General features: G+C 34.3%; 1 protein-coding gene across 1 annotated transcript in view; it reads left to right on the top strand.

Moving 5' to 3' along the window:
* Positions 1 to 2,404: 2,404 nt before the first annotated feature.
* The window catches only part of LOC149077634 (BDNF/NT-3 growth factors receptor-like), a 102,693-nt gene continuing 77,625 nt past the window's right edge, over positions 2,405 to 27,472 (top strand). The window contains exon 1 of the mRNA XM_089245180.1: positions 2,405 to 2,713. Within this exon, the coding sequence (XP_089101306.1) occupies positions 2,635 to 2,713 (79 nt within the window). The 5' untranslated portion in view covers positions 2,405 to 2,634. The remainder of the gene's footprint in view (positions 2,714 to 27,472) is intronic.

Consider the following 27,472-nt stretch of genomic DNA (forward strand, 5'->3'; position numbering starts at 1 on the left):
AAGAAACTCCAATCTCTCTCGGTCCTGGATAACGATAGAGTCTATATGTTGTAAAAATAAAAAACAAGCGAGATGCTAATGGCAGCGAAGAATAAAAAATGAGCTCATCCCTCGCACCTAAATGTTACTTTAACGAGTTTTAGGAAACTCCATTCATCGTCTTGAAGCTTTTTTTTTAATACCGAATCATGCCAATGATACCTTCTGAGATCCATTCTTGAAATTCCATGTCGCGATCGGGCAAAAAATCTCATAATGTAAGTGAAAGCCATTTTTCTCTCCAATCCTTTTGTATTAAAGTCTGTTTCATGAAAAGGTTAATTATCGCAAAAATATCGATGAGAGGAAAAGGAACATGTTCGACTTTTTTCGAATCATAATTTTACGATAAAATTATCATTGATAGAATTTCTATGGTAGAGGTACTATCGGTCTATCGATCAGGTAGCTATTCAATTCGTTTTACCTTTTTATAACTGAATATTCATGGCAAAGCGGGTCATTTAATATTTTTCCGATTGGATTTTATTGATTGGGAGTCATGGATAATAACCCAATACGTACTTTTGTACTGCACGATAACATGGTGAAATAGTCAGGGATATGGGTTCCCTATAATGTAATCAATACATGTTGGATTGTCCATGAAAAAGTTAACCTTTTTGTTTTCAAGTAATCGCCGGGTTTTAAAAATATCAATCTGCATTAGAAAGTTAATGCTTGCTTTTAAATCAAGTTCCATCTCATTCTTGGATATCGAATCGATCAATCAACATTTTATCTAGTTCAGTCAAACCCCGATTGAATGAATCGGTTAAATCCGTCATTGTTATTCATTAAATCGAGGAAAACCGTTATATCGAGGTTGAGATTAACACAAGCACAGAAATTTGAAAAAAAAAGAAGTTAAATCGGAGTTCCTTATATCGAAGTCCGACTATATATCAATTGGAAAACAAAATCTGCACTCTATTAACTGGTTGGATCTTCCGATCTGTGTCCCGTTGAATGGGAATGCCTTATTCTCTAATGAGGGACAATTTTGACACAATTTACCTCTGAATAAGGGAAGAAACTTCTATTTAAGGGATAAAAATTCTAATTCGAAGGTTGTGCCGTACTTCAATTTACTCGCATATTACTTTTTTTATTAAGTTTGAATTTTCATTTAGTTTGAAATAACTTCTTTCACCGATTCCGATTTTTTTTTATTAATGATTTCGTTTAATAATACTGGGATTTTTCCCAATAATTCTGAAGTTGTTTTTTCATCGGTTTTAAATTTTCATTAATTATGAAATTATTTCTTTCATCTTTATTCTTAATTTTTTTCACGAACTTTTAAACAATTCTGAAATTACTCTGTATATAATTCTGCATTTATCTCTTTCGGTGACTTCGTAACTATTTTTTTTTCATTAATTATAAACTTTCATCAATTATGAAATTATTTCTTTTAGTAGATCTAAAATTATTTCTTTCTAACGAAAAAAATAATTTTAGATCTATTTAGGTTTTTTTTCAGCATTTTTGTAAATTCTATAATTAGGTATACTTTTTGGATGCCATATTTTGCCTCTCGGAATCTATGAAAGCACAGGTCCCAAAAAGTGTTCTGCAAGGTCCCTCAAATTCGTTACAACTGCTCTTATTATGTATCGAATTCACAGCAATACTTCGTGAATCTGGAAATTGATTCACAGTTCTAAATACAGCAGTACAAATTTCAGAGGTCCAGCGTTGCTCAATGACTTTTTATTTATAACTTAATCGTTTTCATATGTAAAGCTACTATTTTCACAAAATGTTCGGTGAGCCACGACATAAAAACTCCGAGGGCCACATTTGGCCCGCGGTCATGGGTTGTAGACCCATGCTTTTAACGTTCATCTTTTTACAATATGGCTTGACTTTTCTAATGATTATTAATGATCCAAATATATTGTGAAAGCTCGTTTAATAACAACGATTTATGATAATTATTCAACAGAACCAATACGATCGAAAAACATCACCACTCACACCGTTCTGGAGTGTGAAAACATCACTCAACTCATTATTAGTAACGAAATTTACTTTCATTATTTTATTGGCACATTTCTTTCACTATATAATGATTTGTGTCAAGATCAATATAAAGATGGCAGTGCTGTGAAGGCAAGTGCAGTATGGTACCGAATTACGATGGAATTATTTCTGGGAAACTCGGTATTTTTTGGTAAAAAAATGATCGGTAATTCGCACCGAGCGAGGTTTAAGGTTACTGCGGCTCACATGTTAGACACGTCTTCACATTAGACATTATTTATTACGACGTCGCGCCCCCAAACGGAGGATTTTCGGTCTCTATGAATGAGTTACTTTTGTTGGCTCTTCAGTCGGATCAATTGACTTGAGAGAGGAAGACATGTTCAGAGAGAGACTCCCAGGATAAGTTCTGTGACCTACTGGCTGAGTTATTCTCTGCTCTTCGAAACATTCATCACGTGCTCTTTTCCAATATTATTATTTATTGCTTTAGAATGTTTCCAAAGTATTAGTTGAACATTTCGTTCATCCTATAAACGATATTATAGTATTGTGCTTTCTATAAAAACTGTTTATTATCGAGTGTAAAAGAAGAAGACTGGAATAATGAACTCTACAAAAGAGAACAACACATCATCAGAAACTCCGATCATCGTATCCAGTACTGAAGCTGATCCGGTGCTGGGTGAGTTACTGATTAGTAATTGCTTAATCTCTATTAACAGTTAATCTCCATTAAAATTGATGGCAGTGGTAAATTTCTGCGAAATGATGGATTATGTGTGGTAAATAGAAATAATTTCTTCATCATATGCAGGTTTCCATGCTTGTAACATCAGTAATGCAAAAACCGAAACATAACATTGATTATGAAGAATGCATTCATATTGAATACTGACCATGGACTAGGTCACAAGTTTATGAAAAATACTGTTGTAATTATTATAAAGTGTTTATAATTTTCTTAAATTCGATTTTTATCTATTCTGAAATCCTATATAACGATACCGTTCATAACGATATTAATCTATGGTCTGATACACTTTTCATAGTGTATATATATATATATATATATATATATATTGCATTTATAACGATGACTATAATAGTGATACGTTTCTCTGGTCCTCTGGGTATCGTTATATAGGTGTTTCTTTGTATCTCTGTGCGTATGTACTTTGTTTCAGTGCAGTATCCTTCAACGTTTTTACATCTGCGGACAGATGAAAATAGTTGAACCATTTCGTGGACCGACGAAAATGAGAAATAATTTGCGTATCGGCAAAAATTGAGTAAATAAGAGAAATAATTTGAGTAATAATTAATTTTTAATAATTATTACAAAAAATAAATTAATTGGGAAATAATTTGAGGATCAAAGAAGATCTTTTACAAAACTTAAAACACAAACTACCAACAAGCACAAAATAAATCAAATGAACTTTTGTAAAACTTTTATAGTGTAATCCTAGCATGTTAAGAACTAATGTAGAGACAGTATAATATTTAATACATTTATAAAATTATGCATTAGCTACATGAATTGGTCTGAATGTTTCGTCAACAGGCTCACTGACCGATACCGATCCGTGGATCAGTGGTTCGCGAGAACACTGTTTCAGAATATACTGTTTAGTAACTTTCCAATTATTTCTGTTGCTGAACTGTATTTATTGAGTATTGTGTATTAAGAAACGTTACTGATGCCTTTTTTAATGTTTGCTTGTTTTTTTTTAATTAAATTAGCACAAAAATGGGATCATTGAAATCGGTATTAATTTTTGAATTTCATTATTTGATAATATATTGACGTGCGCCTTTGAGTAATTAAAATTACAATTAAATGAGAGTGTTCTCACGAAGTTAAGAACTTTCTTCTTAAATACATAAAATTTAAGGATAATTTCTGAAATCGATAGCCTTCGAAAATTTAAAGGATTGTCGAAGGTTAAATAATTACAATTGATTTTACCCATCAATATGGAGATCTATGAGTGCGGATAATTTTAGAACTCTTGTTAAATTTCAATTTATTAGAAGATAACTACTATTAAACCATACATGCACCTCATCCATATTCCTCTGAGGAATTTCTGACAAATTGGTACATGTTAGAATATGCATGTACGTGAAGTTTGTTTCTGTGTAATGCTTGTTATCTTTGGTTCTGCCATCTGCCATCCATTTTGCTCCACATTGCTAATAATATAGCAATGATTGAATAATTTTATCGTTGTAGACCTGTTGCTCTCAGTGGCGAGACTTATTTAACGGGATAGATCGGCTCAGATTTGCACCTCGAAGTTAGGCACCAAACTCGAAGTTGTTTTAAATGATAATCAACATTGTAGATCTGGAACATAGGGTACAGAATGTGTTTTTGGTTAAAATAATTCCATTAATTCAGGAATTATTTTTTTCCTATCAATTCGTTAAACCTTTCAGACCTGAGCATTTATTTTTTGTAATTTTCAAAATGTTTTTGCATTTTTGATACTCAAAAAATGCATTTCAGCAAATCTTTATTTTTTCACATTTTGAATTTGTTGTGGTAGGAAATAATTCACTTCATTTAAATTTTTCAGTCAAGACGAGATGCAGGGTATATTCAACTTCACATGCATTTTTTTCCAGAATTTTATTGCTAAATTTTGTGTAATAAATCACGCTTTTACCAGAGACACTTTCTCCTGTAACCCATATTTAAACTCCCCCCACCCCCTCCTTCCGAAAATTGCTCTTTGAGTGCTGCCCTCTGATGAAAACCCCTTTAAAATTCATATTCACCATAATCCTGACTCAAAACTTACTCAATCCTTTAAGTCAAGGCTTAACTCCTTGTGGTTGTAAGAATAAATTCTGCAGTGAGAAAATGCAATTCACACATTCGTCGCATCACAGTTTCAAAGGGATAATTCTAAATTCTTTTTTTTTCTAAAAGTAATTTTGAAAATCAATTTCTCTGGATTTTTCAAAAATAAATTTCTTCATTAAGATTTTTTTTTTATTCTGTAACTCTATGAAACTCTTTTCTTCGGCGGCCACTGCAGAAAACTTCGAGGACCACAGATGGGCTCATCCGAACCAACCAGCGCGACTAACGAGGCAAAGCCGACGAATGGATCTGACTGGCAAGAAGGGACGTGCATTTCTGTATGTGTCATATATTTTTAGCGAAAATTATTCAGAGGCGCTGTCACCCAGGTAATGAAGTTTTGGTTGCAAATAAAGCTACCTGGAGACTTTCGGAGCCGTGACGCGGGGGTGTGGGCCGGGGCACCTGCGGCCGGTTTTCCGGCCCGTGGGATCCCTACTGCGCCGGTCTTTTGTTGGAAGTTACGCAGCAATACGGGGGTGGCGGCAAGACCCCAACGACCAGGCTCTCCACCTGCAGCTTGGACTTAGAGTATCGTGGGTGCAAGGGGACTGCCGTTGGTGATTCTCTATCGGGGGCGCCCTTGCCAGGCTTCCCCCCCCCCTCCAGATCCTCTCCCAGCATTTCCCAACCCACACGGGTAGAAGGCTACTATCCCAGAAGAAAGAGAGTCCGGACCTTCTCTCGTCTGACAGAGTTTTACCTTTGTTAACATTTTACAAAATACTGAATAACTCTATGTATTTTATCGATGTCTCATGGAGCATTAAATTCAAATATCACTATTTTGTGCAACAAAAATAATAAAAATGATAGTAGCTTAGATCGAGAACTCGGTGCTAACAAACATATTCTAACCAGTAAAACCAGGTTTTTGACCTCAAGTTCTTTTCACTGCTTCGAAATAGAAAAATTATTCTCACATCAAATATATTAATAAAAGATGAATTCAGAAAAACAATTACTGGGAGCTTTAAAATAACTCCAGACAGAGTGCAACACATTTTTGTCTTCGTTTTTTTTCCTATGTGTCAACGAAGTGATGGTGCACACGTGTTGACTGTCTTCTGAACATTAACCTGTCGACTTGTCACGAGATCCATGTTATAAAATACACCTGCGATAAAATTCACAAACGTGGAAAAATATGTTTAGCATTTCACGATTGTCTTTGTTTCGTGTTGTTCAGTTTCGTTTTCTTCATGAGTTTTTGTGATAATAACAATTATTTATTTCTTTAATCTAATTTCTTATTTGAGTGGATTTCAACTTAGTTCTTATGTTACGGTACGCGTGATAAATCCGGTTATTATACACCGCATAATTTTTTATATTTGCTGACCATTTGGCAGTTTGATGAATTTCCCTAAATTTATCACTTCTACCGACGAAGATGTGAAAGATACCCAAACGCCGTTGGTAAAGTTAATGAATACTTAAAAAATTATCACTTTTACCGGTGATTATGCATAATACCGAAACATCGTCGGTAAACATGATAAATCGTTCTTAATTTATCACTTTTTGGACTGGTGATTATATTAAACATAATCACAATTTCGTTTTCGTAAACATTATATATCGGTTCCATTGCCGTAATAAGATTGATTTTGCACAGATCATACTGATCTCTTGGGAATACGTGAAGATCACTTTATTTAAAAAAATGTTATCATTGTTATTTAGATGACAGTACTTGTGAACCAGCATCTGAACCGGATATAGGGAACTCGGATTTAACGAAATTTTCTGAATATCTCCGAAATAACTCCTATAATTAAATCCCGTTCAACGAATTCTGAAAGTGGACCTCGATATAACGAACTCCTATTCAACAAAAAAATTTTATGATTGTTCTGCGATATAACAAACTTTGATTTGACAAATTCTTGGATTTAACGAATTTTTTCAAGTTTTTGTGTATAAAACCAGATCCCGATATAGCAAACACATTTATACAAATTCTGCAATTGGACCCCGATATAACGAACTCGTGTTTAACCAATTGCACCACGATATAATGAACTCTCGTTAATTCTTTGTTCATTGAACCCTTGAACCCTGAATGGCAACAAGGTGAAAGCCAGAGACCTCCTTTGCCAGTAAGATGAAAGCCAGAGACCTCCTTTGCCAGTAAGATGAAAGCCACGGACCCCTGCATACATAGGCGTACGCAGAATTTTCTCAAGGGGGTGGTTACGTTTTTTTCTGCAAAATAACACTATAATCTCGGTTTGGGGGGGGGGGTTAGAATCCCAACCCCCCTCCCCCTTTGCGTACGCCAACGCTTCGGTATAATCTTTTAATATCTTCTGTCATCGAGCACTCTTAAATGCTCCAAGGAGCACCATAGTGATTGATAACAATAAGTTTAAAATGTTTGTATGGTGTTAAGTCTTCCAAACTCATTGTTGTCATTGGCTCTCTCTCTCTCTCTCTCTCTCTCGCTACAAAAAATAATAATTCTTATCGCACCCTGCCCAAGACAACCTTAAGATCCCATGTCGTATTTGTAGATTTTATCACCTTTTTGGTTCATTCCTTCCATCAACCTTCCCTATGGGGCAATATCACCCATTTTGGGTGACACTGGTCTGTCTCTACCTTTTCACATTCCATAAAGTTCTTGTTGCAAGCTACAGCATACCGTGAAAAAAACTGTCGCGACACAAGAAATTCACTATTTTTAGAATGCATTATATATATATATATATATATATATATATATATATCATAGGCGTACGCAGAATTTTCTCAGGAACAAGAGTTCAATTTCTTTTTCGTCTCGGTTTCTTTTTCGTCTCGGACGGGGGGTGGGGGGGATTTACATTTTTCCCTGCAAAATAAAACTATAATCTCGGCTTGGGGGGGGGGGTTAGAACTTCACTTCAAAACCCCCTTTGCGTATGCCAATTCCTTCATATATAGAATAAAATTCAGCACATAATGATGTAAGAGCCATAAGCTAATTGCTATCTCATCCCCGCTCTCACGGAAACCCTGAAACCTCTCCAAGTACCCCCAAGGGGCCCGCGGTCCCCTGGTTAAGAAACACTGCTGGAAATGAATGAAAATTCTCTCGATACCCGAATCGGGTAACCTGGTTGTGGTTAGAGAAATTCTCAGTTTTCTTTTATATACCTTGTTTTCAGTATCATAAACGTTTCCACACTCGCTTTGACTCCGACAGTAGCCATCTAGAATTTCCGTATTGAGTTTTTAATTTATGCAGCATGAACCAGTTGTTATTCGGCCATTGTTGCAGAGAATTTTCTCTGACAGGGTTCTCCAAACAAATGGCTTATCCCAGGTGTCATGAATTCTACCACAATTGACACGTTTAAAAAGTAATACGGTATTTGTAATTGGATGAATCGAGATGCTATCCGCGTACTTAATAAGACAACCTTAATTCTTTACTGGGAGTGTATTTTACTTTATTATAATCATTGGTTTTATTTTAGTGTTTGTTAATTTTTTTTTCGTTATAATTGTTATTGGTTTGGGTTGCTATATTTTAGTATTTTTGGAATCCATATTTTTAAGAGCATTTCACCTGTTTTGTCCTTTGTATTTGTATATAGTAGGGGTTCTCTAATGAACCAGGAATGAAACGAATCATTTAATACGTTGTTTTTCTCATTTTTCTTTGCCGACTTCGGTGGAAACCAAGATGTAAGCGTAGTAAGATAACGTCAGTTATGAAATGCTTTCGAAATTTCGTCATCAAATGTGCGCATCAAGTTTTGGTCATGTTTCCGAGAACGGTAGCGTTCGTGTTGGTTTTAATATCGATAAACGGCGTACTTAGTAAAGAACGAGTTCAAAGTGACTGCAGCTGTCATGGAACTTCTAATCGAAAACCTAATTAGACCAAAGTGCACTTTCGTAAGAATGAAAACTTTTCTCGGTAAATTTTATTACGCTCCATTTCTCTTCGCTACTTCAACTGGCGTATATTTCGATAAATTATCAGTATAAGCAATCACGCAAACAGCATCAGCAATCACGTCTTGAAATTCCTTTCAGACATTCAAAAAAATCGAGACTTGGAACCCTATAATATTTTATTAAACTAATAACTAACGTAAGAACGTAAGAGCTTCAAAAGAGGAAAGGGACGTCTTGAACTTGCTACTTGCTAAGCAAGGATAGTTTTTATGAAGCCAATTGCTATTCAGAATGGTTTAGAGACAATTTTGTCTCAAAGAATGATCTTTTTTCGTTGAGAATTCAGAAAACTAGGTCGACTGAACAATGATGGAAAACTTTCTTTTTTTCCAAAATGTCTTTTTTAGTTTAAAGATTGTTTTTCAATGAATAATTAATATCGATATTCAACGCAAATCTTGAATACCATACAGCTTTAATGTAATTTTTTAGTGTGAGTAGAAACAGAAACTTTATGAGTTTTATCTTCTCATTAATGCGTAACATCTATGATTTCATATAATTTACTATGTGTATATAATCAGATATCTATAAATATGATTGCTGCAAACCAGTGTGCTTCATCCGCTAGTCCGTGGACCTCTGCCGGTCCGTGGGAATTACCTGCCGAACCGCGAAACATTTCGTCCAATCCATGTAGCCACTGCATAATTTTAGATTTTATAAATAAAATACAATATACATACTGTTCATGTATTGCGTTCTTGAACCCCGATCTCTCGTTTGGCAAACGAGAACCAGCAAAAGATAACTAATGAGAAAAATAATTTACATACCAACATAGAAAATGAATAAATGCCAGAAAAAAATTGTGGGCCGGAAAAATAAAATAAATACGAGAAATATAATTTTCAGGAGAAATAAATAAGAGAAAGTTAAACTTGTGGGCTGACAAAAATATGACGAATGAGAGAAATAATTATAGACCGGCCCAAAAATAAATAGAAAAAATCATTCATAGAACCTGCTGATCACCAAGACAGAAATAATAATCAATAGTGACAGCATAATATTCAAATTAAATCTTAAATTATGTATAGGACTGCATGAAGTGACCTGAAACCGACCATGACCACCGCTTTGTTCCCATAGAGGATATAAGCTAATCACCCAGAGGGATTGGGCCATATGAAGTGACCGGAATATCTCGCGGACTGGCACCGGTGAACTAGCTGATCAACGGTTGGAGGACACTAGAAAAGTGTTCACTGTGGGCCGCTGGAGGTAGTTGAACATTTTCACGGACAGGTGGAAATTGACGTAAACCAAAAAATAATTTACTAATAAATAACGATTTTTTACCAAAAATAATTTACCAATAAATAACGATTTTTTACCAAAAAAAAAAAAAACAGAAAAAGAGTAATTTGCGGCCTTTCAAAATAAGTAAATAGAAGAAAAAAATAAGCTGTAGAAGAGTAATTTGTGTGAACAGGCAAAAAACCCCAGTAATAATAGAATTCATAAACAGTAGAAGGAAGTAATTTTCAAACAGGCAAAAAATAAGTAAAGAAGAGAATAAATAAGTAGAAGTGATTTGCGGACCGCGCAAAAATAAGTTTTTCGGAAAAAAATAAATAGAACCTGTGGACTGAAAAATATTAAGTATCTACGAAAAATGTGTGAGTCAGCAAAAAATAAACCAGGGAAAAATTAAATAAGTAGGAATAATTTGGTATAGAATAATTAACCGGTGAAAAATGAATGAATGGAAAAAACGATCCGCAGACCTGCTGATGGATAAGACAAATAAAAGACAACATAGAGACGGTAAAATATTTAAATTAAATCTATAATTAGGTATATCGGTCATATGAATTGGTCCAAAAATCTCGCGGACCGGACATTGACCATATTTCTCACGTCACATTTCTAACAAAAAAAAAATACAGCATTCGAATTTTTTTTATTTCTGAATGATGTCTTACCTACTCAGTTGAATAATAATTTCTCATTTCCAATACATATTTTAATTCAATTCAAATTTCATATCCTATGTTCGAATTTCTTTAGGGATCCATTCTTGTTACAATGTCATTCATCTTCAAAGTTATTTGAAATTGATTTAATCTTTTGAAATAACTAAATGGCTTCCAGCACTATTCGTAATATCGGTGCATATTGTGTCATATACATAATAAATAATCCTCAATCATAATAATTAAAACTAAAATACTAACTGGTGATTAATTTTAACAAATAGAAAACACCGATTTTAAACACTTCATTTTTTATACGTGTGATAAAAGCAACTGCCTCCGGTGTTTCGTTCAATATTTTATTTAAATCCAACTGTATTGAACACATTCATGAGTTTTTTCTCCAATGCGTAATAAAATTTATCTCAGAAACAATAATATCACAAGTTTTTAAAAGAAAGGTAATAAATATCATTAACGCTTTTAAAATGCTTTGATAATCTCTTTACTCAAATAGAAATCGCAATTATTACGAACCCATAATCAAATTTCGAGTTCAATTTTCGAGATATTTATGTAACAAGATATCGCGATTAAAATATAAAATACTAAGTAGTAAACGTTACCTGAACCAATATTTTCATTTCGTGGAAAGTACTTAGTTATTAAGTCATTATGTAAATACTTCTTTAACTTCCATACAAAATGCTGTCCAAGATTAGAAAATTGCATCAATAATTTATTAATTTTCGAAAATTTTCTTTCTTTTTGATTATTTTTATTTCAAATTAAATTAATTAAAAATCACTAGAAATTGCTACACAAAGGGAGAAAAAAGGAAATGCATTAAGCGTAAATATATTAATAATCTGAAACCAATTATTACTTATTATTTCAGCGCGTGAGATCCAAAATGATATTCTCATTCAATGACGACGCTGTATTCAATTCGACTTTCCGTGTAATTGAATTACTCACGTTCATTCCGTTGTATCCAGCGAAACTGACATTTATTGAAATGTTGTTTGAAGAAACATCTCTTAAAGGGGATTCGTAACTTTTTAATAAAGTTTCTCTGGAATTAATGAGATTTAATATGCACACATAAAATTCACGGAATTCATTAGAAAAACTAAATGTAATTCTTCCCATTCGAAGCACGCTTCCATTATTCTAAATTTGAATATAATATTTAATTTTGAAAAAATTGAACTCTAGTTCCCCTGTTTTCAACCTCAAGTGGAAAAGAAAGACAATCATGCCTAATTTTACCTATCTATATCTTACCTAATTTACAAAAAAAAAATTTGTACGGAATACGAAATGTATAGACAGACCATCTTGGGACTGTTTGCACTATTTCCCAAAGGGATGGACGGTCTTGGAGAGCCTGATGATTTCAGACTCGATTATGAAAAAATTCATCTTACCCCAGGAAGCACCATTAACATTTCGCGAGTAGAAATTTAGTGCTCCTGAGGTTGCCTGTGAAATGTACAGTGTGTCTCTAATTTGAGTAATGCTATTCAGGAACTTTTTCGAGAGAGAAATAGTATATGAAACAGCAAGCTGTCGAATTTTTAATGTAGGGTGTCATATTTTCACCTTTAAGTTATTTTAAAAAAAATTTCAATTTTTTTTCAAAAGTCTGAAATGCATACCATTCAAATTTTGTGCAGTTTCGCCCGCTGATTCTCCTGCCAGAGGAATTAATTAATTAGTTCCAGAACGAATTATCAAAATTCTAAATGTATTTAGTATATTTCTAAATTCCATATCTGTTGTTAGTAAATATAGTGTTATAATTGTGTGTGCGTGGTTTATATTGTCTATTTTTATTGTCTATTTAATATAAAGGATATTAGTTGTTAATTTTTTTTGAGTGAAATAAATTCATCATATTAAGAGTCGTAAATAAGAAACACCTTTGATGTTTCTCAAACTTCACTAAAGATGCTTTTTACAAACATTTTGGATCTTGTTGCAGTTGTATTTGTTTTCCTCTGAATTATATGAAAAATTATCAAATTTGAATTGGAATATATTGATTTTTGCAACTGTCACAGACTTAGTAATATTCATGTGTTCAAATAAAAAAAAGACCTACATAATATCAAGAGATAAACGGGAAATCCGATCCCGAACACGGGATATTGCAGCAAAAAAAAAAAAAAATTAAGTTTTGTACAATTTTTTGATTATTCCTGAAATAGTTGAAAATCGAGGAAATAAATTGCAAAACCACAGTAAACAAAAACGTTTTCATGAAGAAGGATTCGATAAGTCGGCAAAATCACACAATTTCTGCCAAAATAGATGAACAATAATGGATGGGAAATAAATGTAAAATGGAAATCGCAGGGAACTGAAATAGAGTTCACGGAAAAAAGGGAACTGACAAAAGGGAAGAGAACTGTGGAAACTTGACAAATATTTGAGATGAATATTTAAATTTGTAGTCCTAACTTATACCGGATACACCCACCCTTCGGGAACGCTTCGATATCTCTATGAGATGGGAAGCGGGGTGTGTCCGGTCTTCAAAGGTCAAAGTCCTAACTTATAAATAATCATAATGTATTTATTATAATTGTCATATTTTTATAATTATCACAATAAAAAGTATTATAATTACAATGATGTGATTTATAAGTTAAGAAAAGCGTCTTCATTCATTATTTTATAAAACATGAAAAAATTGCTTTGTTAAAAGAATGGGAAAGTTTTGTACAAAAAATGTCGAATGACAAAAAACTACAGGAATGTCCCGTAAATTACGGGTCCATGGAATTGTTTTTGATTGTTTATTGGTCCTTGGGATTAGAAAGTTTGAGAAACGTTGCTTTAATCAGAACTCCACAGAAGAAAACTAAATTTCGAAATAGGTTATCTTCATCGGAGTTGATGAGATTTTCCAGGTTTTGGAGATCCTGCTTCGAATGACAAACACATTGGTTAAGTTTGGTGTATCTGATGAAGAAAAACAATAATAACAGATGAATTTGTCTCTTTGATTGAGTGTTACACTAACTTTCCAAGTGGTTATGAAGTCGAAACGAAAAACGAAATAATAGAAATAAAGCTTCAATTAAATATAAATAAGCTTCAATTAAATACAAATAACGTTCAATTGAATATAAATAAGGTTCAATTAAATATAAATAAGCTTCAATTAAATACAAGTAAAAAATTCGAACGGCCTTAACACTGCAAGAATGTCCCGTAAAAAACGGGTCCATGCAATTGTTTCGAATGTTCACTGGTTCTTCGGTTTAGAAAGTTTGAGAAACGTTGCTGCAATTAGAGCCCTCCCCCATCCCCCCACGGTAGAATAAAACTAAATATATCGAAATAGGTTATTTTTATCCCAAGTTGAGGAGGTTTTCCAGGTTTTAGGAACTCCTGCTTGGAATAATAAACACATTGGTTAATTTCGTTGTATCTGATGAAGAAACACAGTAATCAGATAAATTTGTCTCTTCGATTGAGCCTTACATGAAGTTTCCAAGAGGCGATCAAGTCGAAACGAAAAAAAAAAAATGCAGTGTTGAAGCTACTGCGTGTGGGCGATGATGGCGGCTGTCAATGTAGTACAGCTAAGAAAAGATCGGAGGGTAAATTTCTTACAGCTGTCACTGACGTGGAATAAGATTACCAGATAAGGAACATCGGGTGAAAACGAGGAGAAAAATGCATAGAAAAACAATCACCAAAGAATGCTTTTTTTTTTTGGCTCCGAGGGAAAAATAGCAGAAATGTCAGGATGAACGCATAAACACGTTCTACTCGTATATGAAGGATCTGTTGTTTTCCTTTGTTATGAAGGAAACGCTAAATAAAAGAATTCCATAACTTTTTTTTGTGTGTTTTTCTCCCTGCCAGTTTCCATACACAATACTTTTACCTTCTTTCCTTAGTAATTTTTCTCGATTAAAGGCGTCAATTCTTACATCCAAAAATAATACTGATGATTCACAAAATGAAAATAGCTTTGTTCATAACTTTGTCTTTAATTCGTTTAAATTGCTTCCGATTTCATTTGTTCAACGTGTAATTCTGCTTCTTGCGAATTTTTCGAATTTCAATAATTGTTGGTTTTCTTCTTGTGTAACGTTGATCATTTTTGTCGCGCCACGATCATTTTCTGCACACGATGGCTAATTAGACCGGGACCTACAATTTGTTGCCGATTCCGAATGGCAGTCTCGTTCTTTATACTCATCGAGAGGTTGATGTGGAATGATGTGGAATAATGTGATGAATATACAGGACACCCAGTATATTCTTGAGAGAAGGGCTGTCATTTCAACTTTTCCGGAGGGGGAGGGGGTGAAGAACGTGTACTCAAATACAAATACAAATACAACGCCACAACAGGCAAAATGCCCAACGAGGTGGCTGATAAAAAGATGCCCATAAAAATATGGATGTCATATGTTTCAAAAATACAGCAACCCCATTAAAAATGCAATTAACATATTGTATGTATATATACATACATATATATACATACCATTTTTAGTGTATTTTCTAAATCCGAGAGGGGCAACGGCTCTTGTCAACTACCCTTGACATCCCCCCCCCCAAATGACGGACCTGCCTGTAAGTGCATAGCACTTACCTTTATCTCCTCAACCGTCCGTCGTAGAGGTATGATTCCGATTTATAAAATGTTCAACGGGTGTTCAAAAATCACCCTGTAGCAGTTTGTAGAGTAGAAATTCAGTGTGTCACAAATAACAAAACTATAAATTTTTATACGGTACCCCCTTCAACTTCCAATTAGAAAGGTATTGCTCGGTCTCTCCTGATGCCATCCAAACAAAATTCAATGTTTCTAAGTGCAATATTCACAGAGATATTCGAATTCAATAAGCGGAGTAAATTCGGGAAAGAACAGCGTTAAATGCGGGTGAAACGGCATTATTTGCGGTTGATGAGATAAAGGAAATGGACACACTTACTGGACACCCTGTATAATGCAATATTACACGGGTTTCCAACTGCCCTACCGGCTTAAAAAGTCCTACTGAGTTGAATAATTTTTTTTTATTTCGGTGGTACCAAGGATACTTTTTGTTTTACAAATAATGAGCACTATCATTTTCCCTGCACAGACCGGTTGTTTCTCTGCGCACAGAATTTAGATATCTGTGCATCATGCTACCTCATGCAATAAGGGATTTTTCTTTTTATGCACGAAGGAACCCCGTGTACACTCATTCTTAGTCATTTTCAGACTCTAAACATTCGTTAACGGGGAGGCCTCACTTCCCCACAACAAACTCATTAACCATAAACCTTTATTAACTTTTAAGAACCATGAGAAAATGGTGCCTTTCTTGGTTACTTTTGTCCTTTCTTAGTTACTTTAATATATATATATCGGGCCAAAATATGCCTTTTATGAAATAACTATACAGCACTACATGCTAAAATAAGAGACTTTTACGGAGGCGAGATATCTCGTCATTGCCGCTTAAAGGGTTAAAAGAATAATTAATTAATTAATTTGGGCCGATATCTTTAATCAGGACCATTTAAGTTGGGGTACATTTTTTTCGTTAGGTACAACATAAGTGTAGCTTAGTTAAAAAATAATCATTAAAAGCCATTCAGAACCAGGACTTCCATTTAAAAAAGTCTCTTCGCAGAGAGTAGGCAGACTGTCAAGATGATGTTTACATAACATGAAAATTCAAGCATTTACCATCTTTGCGTCAATATATGGAAGAAATATTCACTACACCAGCAAGAACACGAAGCAAGCGCAACTAATAAGAGAAATACGTTAGGGCCATGCATATACATACACTCACACAACACTTTCCGACATATACCATTCGTTAGAAATTCCGCAGATGAATGTGTACCTGTTGCATGCACGGTTAAATAGCAGTATTAGCCATCTTCCATGACTTCAAAAAATCATATTCATTATTTTGAAAAACGTAAAATAAATAAATATTTAACTTTGGCCGGAATCAAACTATAAACGTTTGATAAAAGATATTTTACAAAACTTTAAAAAAAACAACCAATAAATCCTATTTCTTACATTCGTTTGAATGTAACCGATACGCTTATTGGTTGCATTTTTCAAGTTTTATAGAAGAACTTCAATATAACTTTAATAGTGTAATCCCTCGACTTTAACCCTAGATAACTAAATATTCGCCTAATAGACTACTAACTAAATTAGTTACTGTGTAACACACACTGATTTCAGTTCAGTTATCTAGGGTTAAGTTATAGTGATCATCTACTTCAATATTCGTACTCGAGTATGCTTGAGCGTATCTTTCCGAAGATCAGACATAAATAGCAACTGCCTTGAGTTAGCTCTGATGAATAGCACTTTGAATGCTACGAGGGAATATTTCATAAATAATGCATTTACACGTACTCGGTATTGTATATAAAATATTATATATACGCGGTGTCTCTTTTGATTCCATCTGCATAGACTCCTTGCTTCTCGAATGACCACCACATTCGAGAGATATAGCTATTCCACTGAGAGTACCAATTTCATTCAGAAGTCGGACAGCTTTTGTAACTTCTGAATCTGTCTTTCCGATGCTCGTTCTCAATTCATACAACCACTTCTTGCACAATGAGAATTTAGGCTGTGACGTGACACTCATATTCAAAAGCGTAGTTCTCATACCCCATAAATGTTTATATATATATATATATATATATATATATATATATGCAATATGTTTTATTATATATTTCAATGCATATATATATATATAGGGCGATCATATCGTCGTTTTTTGGAAATTCAACCAGAAAATTCGTTACAGAATATCAACATAATGTACGGAAAATTTTCCATAGCTGGTAGGGAGTAAATGTGAAATAATATAGCGTACCAGAGTTGGAATTTATGAATACGCACATTCTTCTATAAATAGAATTACTAGCATTATTAAACGGTAAATCGAGAAATGGATCAACGCACTAATGCTACTCAGAGGTCCCCCAACTTCGAAGCGCAAATGCGAGTCGATATCTCCGTCAAAAAAGTCTCGCCACAGACAGCAACAGGCACATACAACGGTACAGCTGTTCAATCATTACACTTCACTCATAGTTAAAGAAATTTATGGCAAATGGCAGTAGATGGCGCATAATAAGAATTACCCAGAAACAGGCTTCACGGTAGGTTCACATCGCGTACGCGCACATTCCAACACACACACACACACAAGTACCAATTCCTTAGAAGTTCCGCAGAGGAATAAGGACGAGGTGTATGTTTGGTTTAGTAGTAGTAGTGTAGCGCTACTCAGATTCAAATAAATTAAACAAAACAGCAATGTAGATTATGACACACTTTCCACTTTTCATACAACGTGTAAATAACTGAAATAAAACGAAGAGGTGGATTATGGAAGGAAAATGCGACAAGCCCCTGCAAGAAATCGAAACACTTTCCCCCCTCGTAATCCAGGTGAATGCGCTGGATCAGTCGTTCTTCAACTTGTCTATATCCGCGGTCCGGTACAAATAGTTAAACAATTTCGCTGATTGGCAGAAATGAGAAAAATAATTTACGGACTGGGAAAAAACAAATAAGTTCTATAATTTACGTGCTTGGTGTTGCGAACTGGCCGAAAATAAATATACGAAACTACCGAACCGTCTTACATCAGCACATCCAGGGATCTCAGACCACTGTGAAAACTGGCCGACAAAAGCCCGAATCATTTCTGAAAATTGTACTTTAGCTAAAACTCTCGTCAAATTCGTGAATTGGCAGAACTTCGGGTTTTGGCAGTAACACATACAGTTGTTAACACTTTGTATGAAACATTCATTTCGAAAAAGTCGTAACGGATCGTGAAACTTATTCATTGCTATCATAGTAAACATTTGCTGAACAATAAATTGGGCGCGGTTGCCCTGGTCGATAAGGTACTCAAGTACCAAAGAATGTGTAGAGGTGTGGCGAGTTCGATACCCGGATCGTTCTTGTCAAAACCCTCCCTGACGCACGGGTATAACAGGAACGATGACATGGCCACAGAAAAATATTGTTATCGCAGGGAGTCCGATACCCCGAGGGGTTAGCGCACCGATCTCTCGGTGAGTATAATATCCCGCTGTCGTTCGGAATCGGCAATAGGTCTCGGTCTAATTAGCCCTCGTGTGCAGAAAATGTCAGTGGTGCGACAAGAATGATAAATCAATAATAAAATCTATTTAAATAATTCATAACTGACTATTTTATGTTAATTAGCTCATATTGAAATATATTCACTTAGTTTTTAACGAGACATGTACGAGTAATAACTTAGTACACACACACACACACAAAGCTGCGCTCAGTGTGCCTTTCTCTCCTTGACATTTTTCAAATCATGTCACGGAATTATTTCTCATAAAATGATTTCCCGAATTCAAATTCCATCGCGAAATGGAAAATAAAGTACGCGTACAAAGAAAAAAAATTCTATTCAAATAAATTTCAATATTCCTCTAAGAAATTAATATTTCAATATACGATGTACGGTCGAGTTTTCCCCGTATAACAAGTCGCTTTATTAGATTAAAATATTCGTTACAAAACTGAGTAAAAATTTAGAAAAAAGCCAGCCACACACACATTTTATGTAGAAGTTTTCGAGTCCCGTGGAGTTCGTAAATAGTAAATCACTGAAAATATGCAGATCAAAGACTCCTATAAAAAGAGCAGAGTGTGCGATTATCAGTTTATTTCTGAATTTTTTTTGTTACTGCTGCTTACATGATGTTTACAATGTGATGCTGCCATTTGTGAAGTTGAAAATAAAGTTTCCGTGTAACGAAAAAAATTCCCTTCAAATAAATTTTAATATTCCTCTACGAAACTTCAATATTCCTTACGTTTTACTCGACACGGATCGCGGTAAGCTTTGCCAACGTTTCCGATACAGAATAGATTGGAGAAAGGTTCAGGAGTCCAATTACTCACGCTGCACCGGTTAACAGTGCCGTCTGTCGACAAAAATTTGAACTAAATAGTTTTCTGTTCCAAAATAGAAAATCTCTCCCTTAGAGAGAATAACCTTTTCGCTAACCGCATTCAAATTCACCTATTCCTTTAATTTTTTCTTTACGCATTTTTCAAATATTTACGAATTTATTATATACCTTGCATATATATTTATTATATATATTGTTGCACAGGGTGTCCTGTAAGTGCTAATACGGCCTTTATTTTATCTACCGTACGTCGTAGTAGTATAGCTTGAAAAATGCTTAAAAGAGGCGTTCAAAAATTACCCTGCGCTAGTTTTGTGAGTGAAAATATAGTGTATCACAAGATAAGAAATCTCTAAATTTTAAGTCCCCCCGTCCTTCCAATTAGAAAGTTGTTACCCTGTCTTTCCTGAGGCCAAGAAAAAATATTCAAAGTTTCTAAAATGCGATATTGGCTGAGTTATAATTCAAAAATTTGTGAAAATTGGAATCATACCTCTACGACGGATGGTTGATGAGATAAAGGCTGCATTAGCATTTACGGGACACCCTATATGCATTTCATAAGTACTGAACAAAAATTCACTTTCGCATTGGAATTTCCGAGTCCAAAAGAAAATATAAGGTCTAGGTTGACTCTTTGTTCTGGACCTGCTAAATTATTTTTACAGTGAAACCAATTTAATTCCTAGACTCGCTTTCTTCGTGTGTCACTTTTAATATAGTTTTTCTATTCATTAGAGACTGGCAGAGAATTGGTATTGCAAGTGAAAACAAAGAAGTTCTCACTTCCGAAACCGTCTTAAATGTATTTGGTTGGAAGTATAGCGGCGACAAGTTATATAATCGTATCAGGGTTATTTACTATCTTTTATTTCAGGTGGTTTCATCTCGAACTGCGTGGGTGTTTCCTCGCAAGACCCAATTTGTTCCAGTCTGAGAACATGAATGAGGTTTCCTTCGCTCCAAGTTCTTTTATTGGCCGAGATTTCTTTAGAAAAGCCGCGTCTTGACAAAATTGATGGCTCAGAGACGTTCTCGTATGATTTACCGCGGGCTCTGTATAATACTTTCAAGGACCCTTCGCCACCCTTTTGTCTTCATAAAAGAATTTTTATCCGAAAATCCATTAATCCGACGATACTCTCTGGAATCCATTAACATTGCTCAGTTTAATTATGCCTGCGCCTACTACAAATTCGATGTCAAGGAATTATCTGTTTTCCTTTAAATGTATATCTAGTTTTTCCCTTATAATTTTTTTGTTGTGTATTGAATTGCATGCTGTAGAAAAACAGTCGAACTTGGTTAATTCGAATCTCAAGAGCAAAACAGTTTGAATTATCCAAAATTCGAATTATCAAATTCATCGGTACAGGATTACTTACTTTCATAAAAACATCAAAATCTCTTGATAATTATGAAAAATATATTAAGCGATATTACTCGCCTTGCTAATTTCTTCCTTGTTGTATAAAACGTAATCGTTTGTATATAACGTATTCGATCACGAAAATTATTTCATTCACAAATTTGTAATTTTCTTTTTGATGATTTTAAACATTGCACGTAATCTTCAAGTTGATTTAGAGAATTGAAGATGAGATCTTCGAGCTTCAACAGCCTTATTATTTCTAAAATAAGTGTGAGGATAGAGAATTCTGTTGTTTCCTTAGATTATTTTCCGAACATTTTGCGAGAAAATTCAATGTGACTTTATTCTCTACTTTTTCACCCATGTCCACATCTGTAAGTTAACCAAAAACGTTTTTAGAGTTGGATAAGTGTTTAGACAGGGTGAAAATATTACATTGATATTCCAAAATAAACAAACAATATAATTCTAGAGATAGATGAATCTTCAACGTGTCCGACCAGAAAAGCCACTGGAATTTCAGCATTCCAGCTTTTGAAAATTCTGTCTTGGGAGAAAATTACCACAGATACTTTAACACAGACGCACTTCCTGACTAATAGAATTTGCATATTCAATTGACAAGTGCTAATGAAATCATCGAAAATTCAGTGAAACACCCGCTGCAGCGGGAATTACAAGCGCATGAAATAAAATATATCCATTGGAGCGAGTCATCTCACTTAACACCTTATTGGCGAGCAAATGGTTTTGATAATTATCGGACTAGAAGCCAGCATCAGTTTTATTGGGTTGAGTTGACTCACTCCGGTGGATTTGATGAAAATATACAAAATAGAAATATCGTGTGTGGGGGGAATATATACAATTAGGGATCACCCGTGCCATCTCACTTAGCACCTTATTCGGTGAGCACCATGAATACGGCAATATGAATAGGCACGTGCGTTGTGGACATGAAATGCGTGAAGAACTTGAACAGAGGGAAGTGAAATATACATTTATATACATATATATAACTGCCAGGCCGAGTCGTCTCGCTCTAAACCTATTTTGGAGAGTAATGTGGGATTAGTTTAAATGGGGGATTGTCTGGAGATAGCTTTAGCTAAGGATCAGGTTCGGTCTTGTTGTTTTGGTTGACTCGCTCTGGCTAGTTGTATTTATTAAAGAAAAAAATTAATATATATAAAATAAAAACCACATGTAATGGTTATTATGAAACCATTCGTGTCCTCCCGCCTAGCACCGCCGCTAAAAAAAGCTGAATGGAGGGCACTTGTGGTTATCAAATACATTTACATTATTGTATAGCCGTTGTTCCTTTTGCAATTTTGGGTCTGCTAACGTTGCTCGTTAAATTGTGTTATATTTTTTTGTTTTCGTTGGCGTGTATACAGTTGCCACTCGAGCACTGACTACATTAACTAGAACTTTTCTATAAAATAGTACTGACGTGAACTTTAATATAATTTTTTCATAGAAAGAGTCTCTAAACGTTGAAAACAATTAATAAATTTTGGACTAGCGGTGCCATTTCCTATGAAAGTCATTTTTATTTAAAATTTTAAGCACAATTCGTGTTATCTTCGAAAAAAAGATGAATAATCAAAGATGATTCCTATGAATGTAATTTTTGTTATTTTTGCAATACATTCTGTTAGTGATGATGCTAATAAACCGATGTAATTAGGCAAATATATTCGATAGACCTTAGATTTTCGTTCATAACCTGAAAAATATTCGGCAAAAATATCACATTAAAATTTATGTTAATGATATAATTATTGATTTCTAAGCAATAATTTATAGACTTGATATAAAACTTGATATAAGACTTGATAAAAAGTTACTTGATATAAAAACGCAACACCAAAGTGGACGTAACATTGGGGCCGGGATTACGCTATAAAAGTTTGATAAAAGATCTTTTAAAATACACTTATTGGTTACTCGAATGTAACCAATAAGCGTATTGGTTACATTCGAGCGAATGCATCCAATAGGCTTTGTATATATTAATGAATATCCATTGATATGAATGCATCCACACTGGTTGTTTTTTTTTTCAAGTTTTGTAAAAGATCTTTGATCAAACATTTGTAGTGTAATCCCGACCTGAATTCAAATTAAGTCCTGTTTTGGAATCCCAAGCAATGGGGCTTCATCGAACCAAAAAAAAGGGATTTTTTTTCAAAAATAACATTTTCAACGCGTAGTCGGATATAAAACTATATTTATAACGTTGGTATTAATACAGGCACTGTCACTTTCCCTGTTTGTTTCCAAAATGTTAACAAGGAATAGTAGTCACCAATTAAGAACACGAAATTGGTGAAAACGCTAATTATAATTTTCCGTGGTGTTGGTGTCGGAAAAGAGAGAAGTCACGAAAAATTTAACTGTTCTTCATTCATTGAATCTTACTTTTTCACATGGTGCATATATCTTATATTACAGTACCAAGTTTCATCAAAATACCTCTATCAGAATGTGCGCTATGTACGTCTGACTTTTTTAAAAGTCCCCCGTCCTCTAACTTCCAATTGGAGAGTTTTTGTTGTCCTGTCTCTACTGAGGCCAACAAAAAAAATCCCAAGTTTCTAAGTGCAATATTCACTGATATATTCGAATTCCAAAATCGGAGAAAAGTTGGGAAAGGACAGCATAAATGAGGGGTAGGAGCATTGTACACTAGTTTTTGCTGTCCTTTCCCAACTTTCCTCCGATATTCGAATTCGAATATCCCAGCGCATTTAGAAACTTGGTTTTTTTTTTCTTTTTTTAGCTTCACACACACACAGGAGATACAGGGCAACAACTTTCTAATTAGAACTTAGAGGCAAAGAGACCGTTTAAAGATTTAAATTTTTCTGTTTTGTTGCACGCCTTTTGAGCATTTTTTAAATTGGAATCAAATACCTCTACAACGAACAGTTGATTAGATAAAGGCCGTATTAGCACTTACAGGACACCCTGTATAATGTACAGTAGGGCCATAGGCAAAAATATATTTTTACGTTTTTATGCAAATTATGAAGTCTTTTCTTCCTTTAATACCAGCAGGATGTACTATTTCGCCATGGGCGGAGATACGAGCGGGGGGGGGGAAGATGTCGAGGGTGGAGTCGACTGATCTAATGTATATATGTATATATGAATTGACATCATCAACGTGCCCCCCCCCCCCAGACTTCCAAGTCTATTTCAGTCTGCAAAATATTAGGACAGTGAAAATAGATTAAAATACATTTTGACTACACATTTGTATCATGACAAAAACCTTTTCGCATTCACACATGTGTGTAGGAACACTTGCATTATCCTCAATGAAAAAAAATTTCATTTATTTATTATTATTGTGTGTTGTTGTTGCTATTAACTAATTAATTAATTTTTTATATGCCCAGGTATGTCGGGCAACAGATTTGTCGCCATTCGATTTTTATGCTCTGTATCTGTATATTTTTTTCACCGATTTAACGTTGAACCAAATGTTAATCAGTTTTAGCATCTTGCATATCGATCAAGTCTCATAACTTCATATATTCTAGTGGCGAATTTCTTTTATTCGCAAATCAAGCTTACGCATGTTTCCCATAGGAAATATGTTAATTACCATTGATTCTCAAGGGCAGAAGAAATAAGCATTCTCCCCATTATTCCTGCAAATAATTTACTTATGCTCAGTTTGAAGGACTAATTCATTTACTTATATGTTCGGTTCGAGCGTTCGTGTGAATTTTCGAATAAATATTTGTGCGGGAAAACATAATTGCATGAAAATACTGTTACGTAAGTGTATAACATACTTTAAGTCAGAGGAATTTCCTACCTTCCAGACATTTCGGGCCAAAAAAAAAATTCCCACGAAGCCTGAGGACCAATAAGTCCTACTGCAGTGTCTAGATTCACACATAGGCCAAGATCTCCGAGTATGATAACAGAAAGCCTTATATGATTGAAGAATTTTATTTATTCTGAAATTATTTCTCCAATTTATATGATTCTGAAATTAGTTTCACCAAACATGAATCTTGATTGATTCTGAAAATTTTTCTTTCAATAATTCTGGAAATATTTTTCATTAGTATAAATTTTCCTAAATTGAGAAATGGTTTTTTTTACCAATTCCTAAACTATTTCCCATTAATTTTAAATTGTTTTCCTTAATCCTGAAATATCCTTTCCTTAATCCTGATTATTGTTTCTTTCAATAATCCTAGTTATTGTTTCTTTCAATAATCCTAGTTATTGTTTCTTTCAATAATCCTCTGATTATTGTTTCTTTCAATAATCCTAGTTATTGTTTCTTTCAATAATCCTAGTTATTGTTTCTTTCAATAATCCTAGTTATTGTTTCTTTCAATAATCCTCTGGTTATTGTTTCTTTCAATAATCTTTAAATATTGTTTCTTTCAATAATCCTTAAATATTGTTTCTTTCTATAATCCTTAAATATTGTTTCTTTCTATAATCCTTAAATTATTCATTCTCAATAGTTCTGAGATGTTTTCAAAAAATAATTTCGATAATTTGCTTCGTTCACCAATTTCGGAATAATTTTTTTTTTCATTACGGTTCTTTCTCTTCAGCATTTCTGTAAATTCTGTAGATTTACTAATTATTTTATGTTACGGGTAGAACTCGATGACGGACACCTCGGGACGGAAGATTTTGTCCTTTAATAAATAGTAAACTACATTGAAGCCCGTCGACATAATTCAAAAACGTATCCCTTAACGCCGTTAACGATAAGTTCCACATTTTCGAGGGCCACATAAGAACCACATAAGAACCACATTGAAGGTTCCTGACACAAGTTTTCTCAAAACACTTGACGACGAGAAAATCAAAATGATGTCTGTAAAAACTGAGGAATTTTTTAGATCTTGGGGAACCAATTTACGATTGGTCTAACTAGGGTTACCAACCGTCCTCCCTTAGGAAGAACCGTCTTCCTTTTTGGTGTCATTTCAAGCGTCCTCCTACGTTTTCGAAAATTCATTCTTTTGTCATCCTTTTCATTTTTCTTATTTTTTCCGGAGATTTTTTTTTTTCAACATAACATATATCTCTTCATTGGCATGAATGTTTCCGTGCGTGTGTTTTTCAAGCACATTTTTTACATGCTTTGACCGACGCCCTCGAAATTCCCAGACAAATCCAAGTTACCTCCTAACAAGGCAGATGATATTCTGCCCCAGCTTGTCCTCGGATAACATGAAAAAGACAGTCGGAAAAACAGCTCTTAAGGACGAAAATCTCAATATCCGTTTTGAGAATACCATTGTTTACTCACCAACAGCAGATGGCGTGTACTGGAGTGGGTAGAGGTAGAAAGTTCACAGCAAAGTATCCTTTTTTTTAACTAATTTAATTAGTTCACATGTACTGATACTAAAATGCATTTAATAGATTAATCAAGCGACTTAACAACCAAAGACAAAGGTTTTAAACGTACTTATTCAGAGAATATTTATGAGAATACGTTGATAAGACCGTAACAGTGCAACGCGATTGCACCATCCATAAAAAGTTTTTTTTATTTTTTGCTAATAGTGACTACGCCCTCGCGCATTAGCGCGAATTTACAGGCATTCATTACGTATGTACATTTCATCAGCACTTCCATCTACTTTCTCTGATAACGATACATAAAAAATAGCGAAGTACGGCCTGTAAAATCTCGTATGCGGTGGCATGTTGTGAATAATGATGTTCTCGTTTCATCGTGACCACGTTCAGTCGAGGTAATGCTAATGCCGCTCTTACCATCAGCATGAAATCTATTATTTAGTTTTATTTAGAACTCTCTTTCTCTCGTCTTTTTATGGCTGCTTTTTCTAATCTGGGCTACGAATGGGTTCAACGAAACTCATGGCTCATTTCCATTACCGTTATTTGAATAAATATTTCACGAAACATTTCACTTAGTTTTTTTACCTTCTTGAAATATTAGTGAGGTTGTGAGGTTGAATATCCTACAGATATCTTTTACTTTCAGTGAGGGATATTCACGTTGACATCTGATTCGTATTCAGTACCCCAGCTCCAATTATTTCAAGTGGCAATAGCCATCGTGAAAAACCCATAGCCGTTATGAATACACAAAGCAATTTTTACAACGTACGGATACCCAAAGTTTTTTTTATATTTTTCTTTTACTTCCAATGTAGAAGATAGATGGTGTTGAACAGTGTTATGGACAGTAAAATAAAGTATTCATACATCATCGGTCTGACACGAGCGACGCTGTAATGTTAGATTGGTCGCTATGCATTGAAGGGGAATAGTTGTTATCTTGCATACTAATTGCTCCTATTGGCATAAGCAAGGTTGGGCGCAAAG

This window comes from Pholcus phalangioides, unplaced genomic scaffold (assembly GCF_987345545.1).
Source record: "Pholcus phalangioides strain wild (caught in Gottingen) unplaced genomic scaffold, Ppha-v1.0 ptg000015l_1, whole genome shotgun sequence".
NCBI lineage: Eukaryota > Metazoa > Arthropoda > Arachnida > Araneae > Pholcidae > Pholcus > Pholcus phalangioides.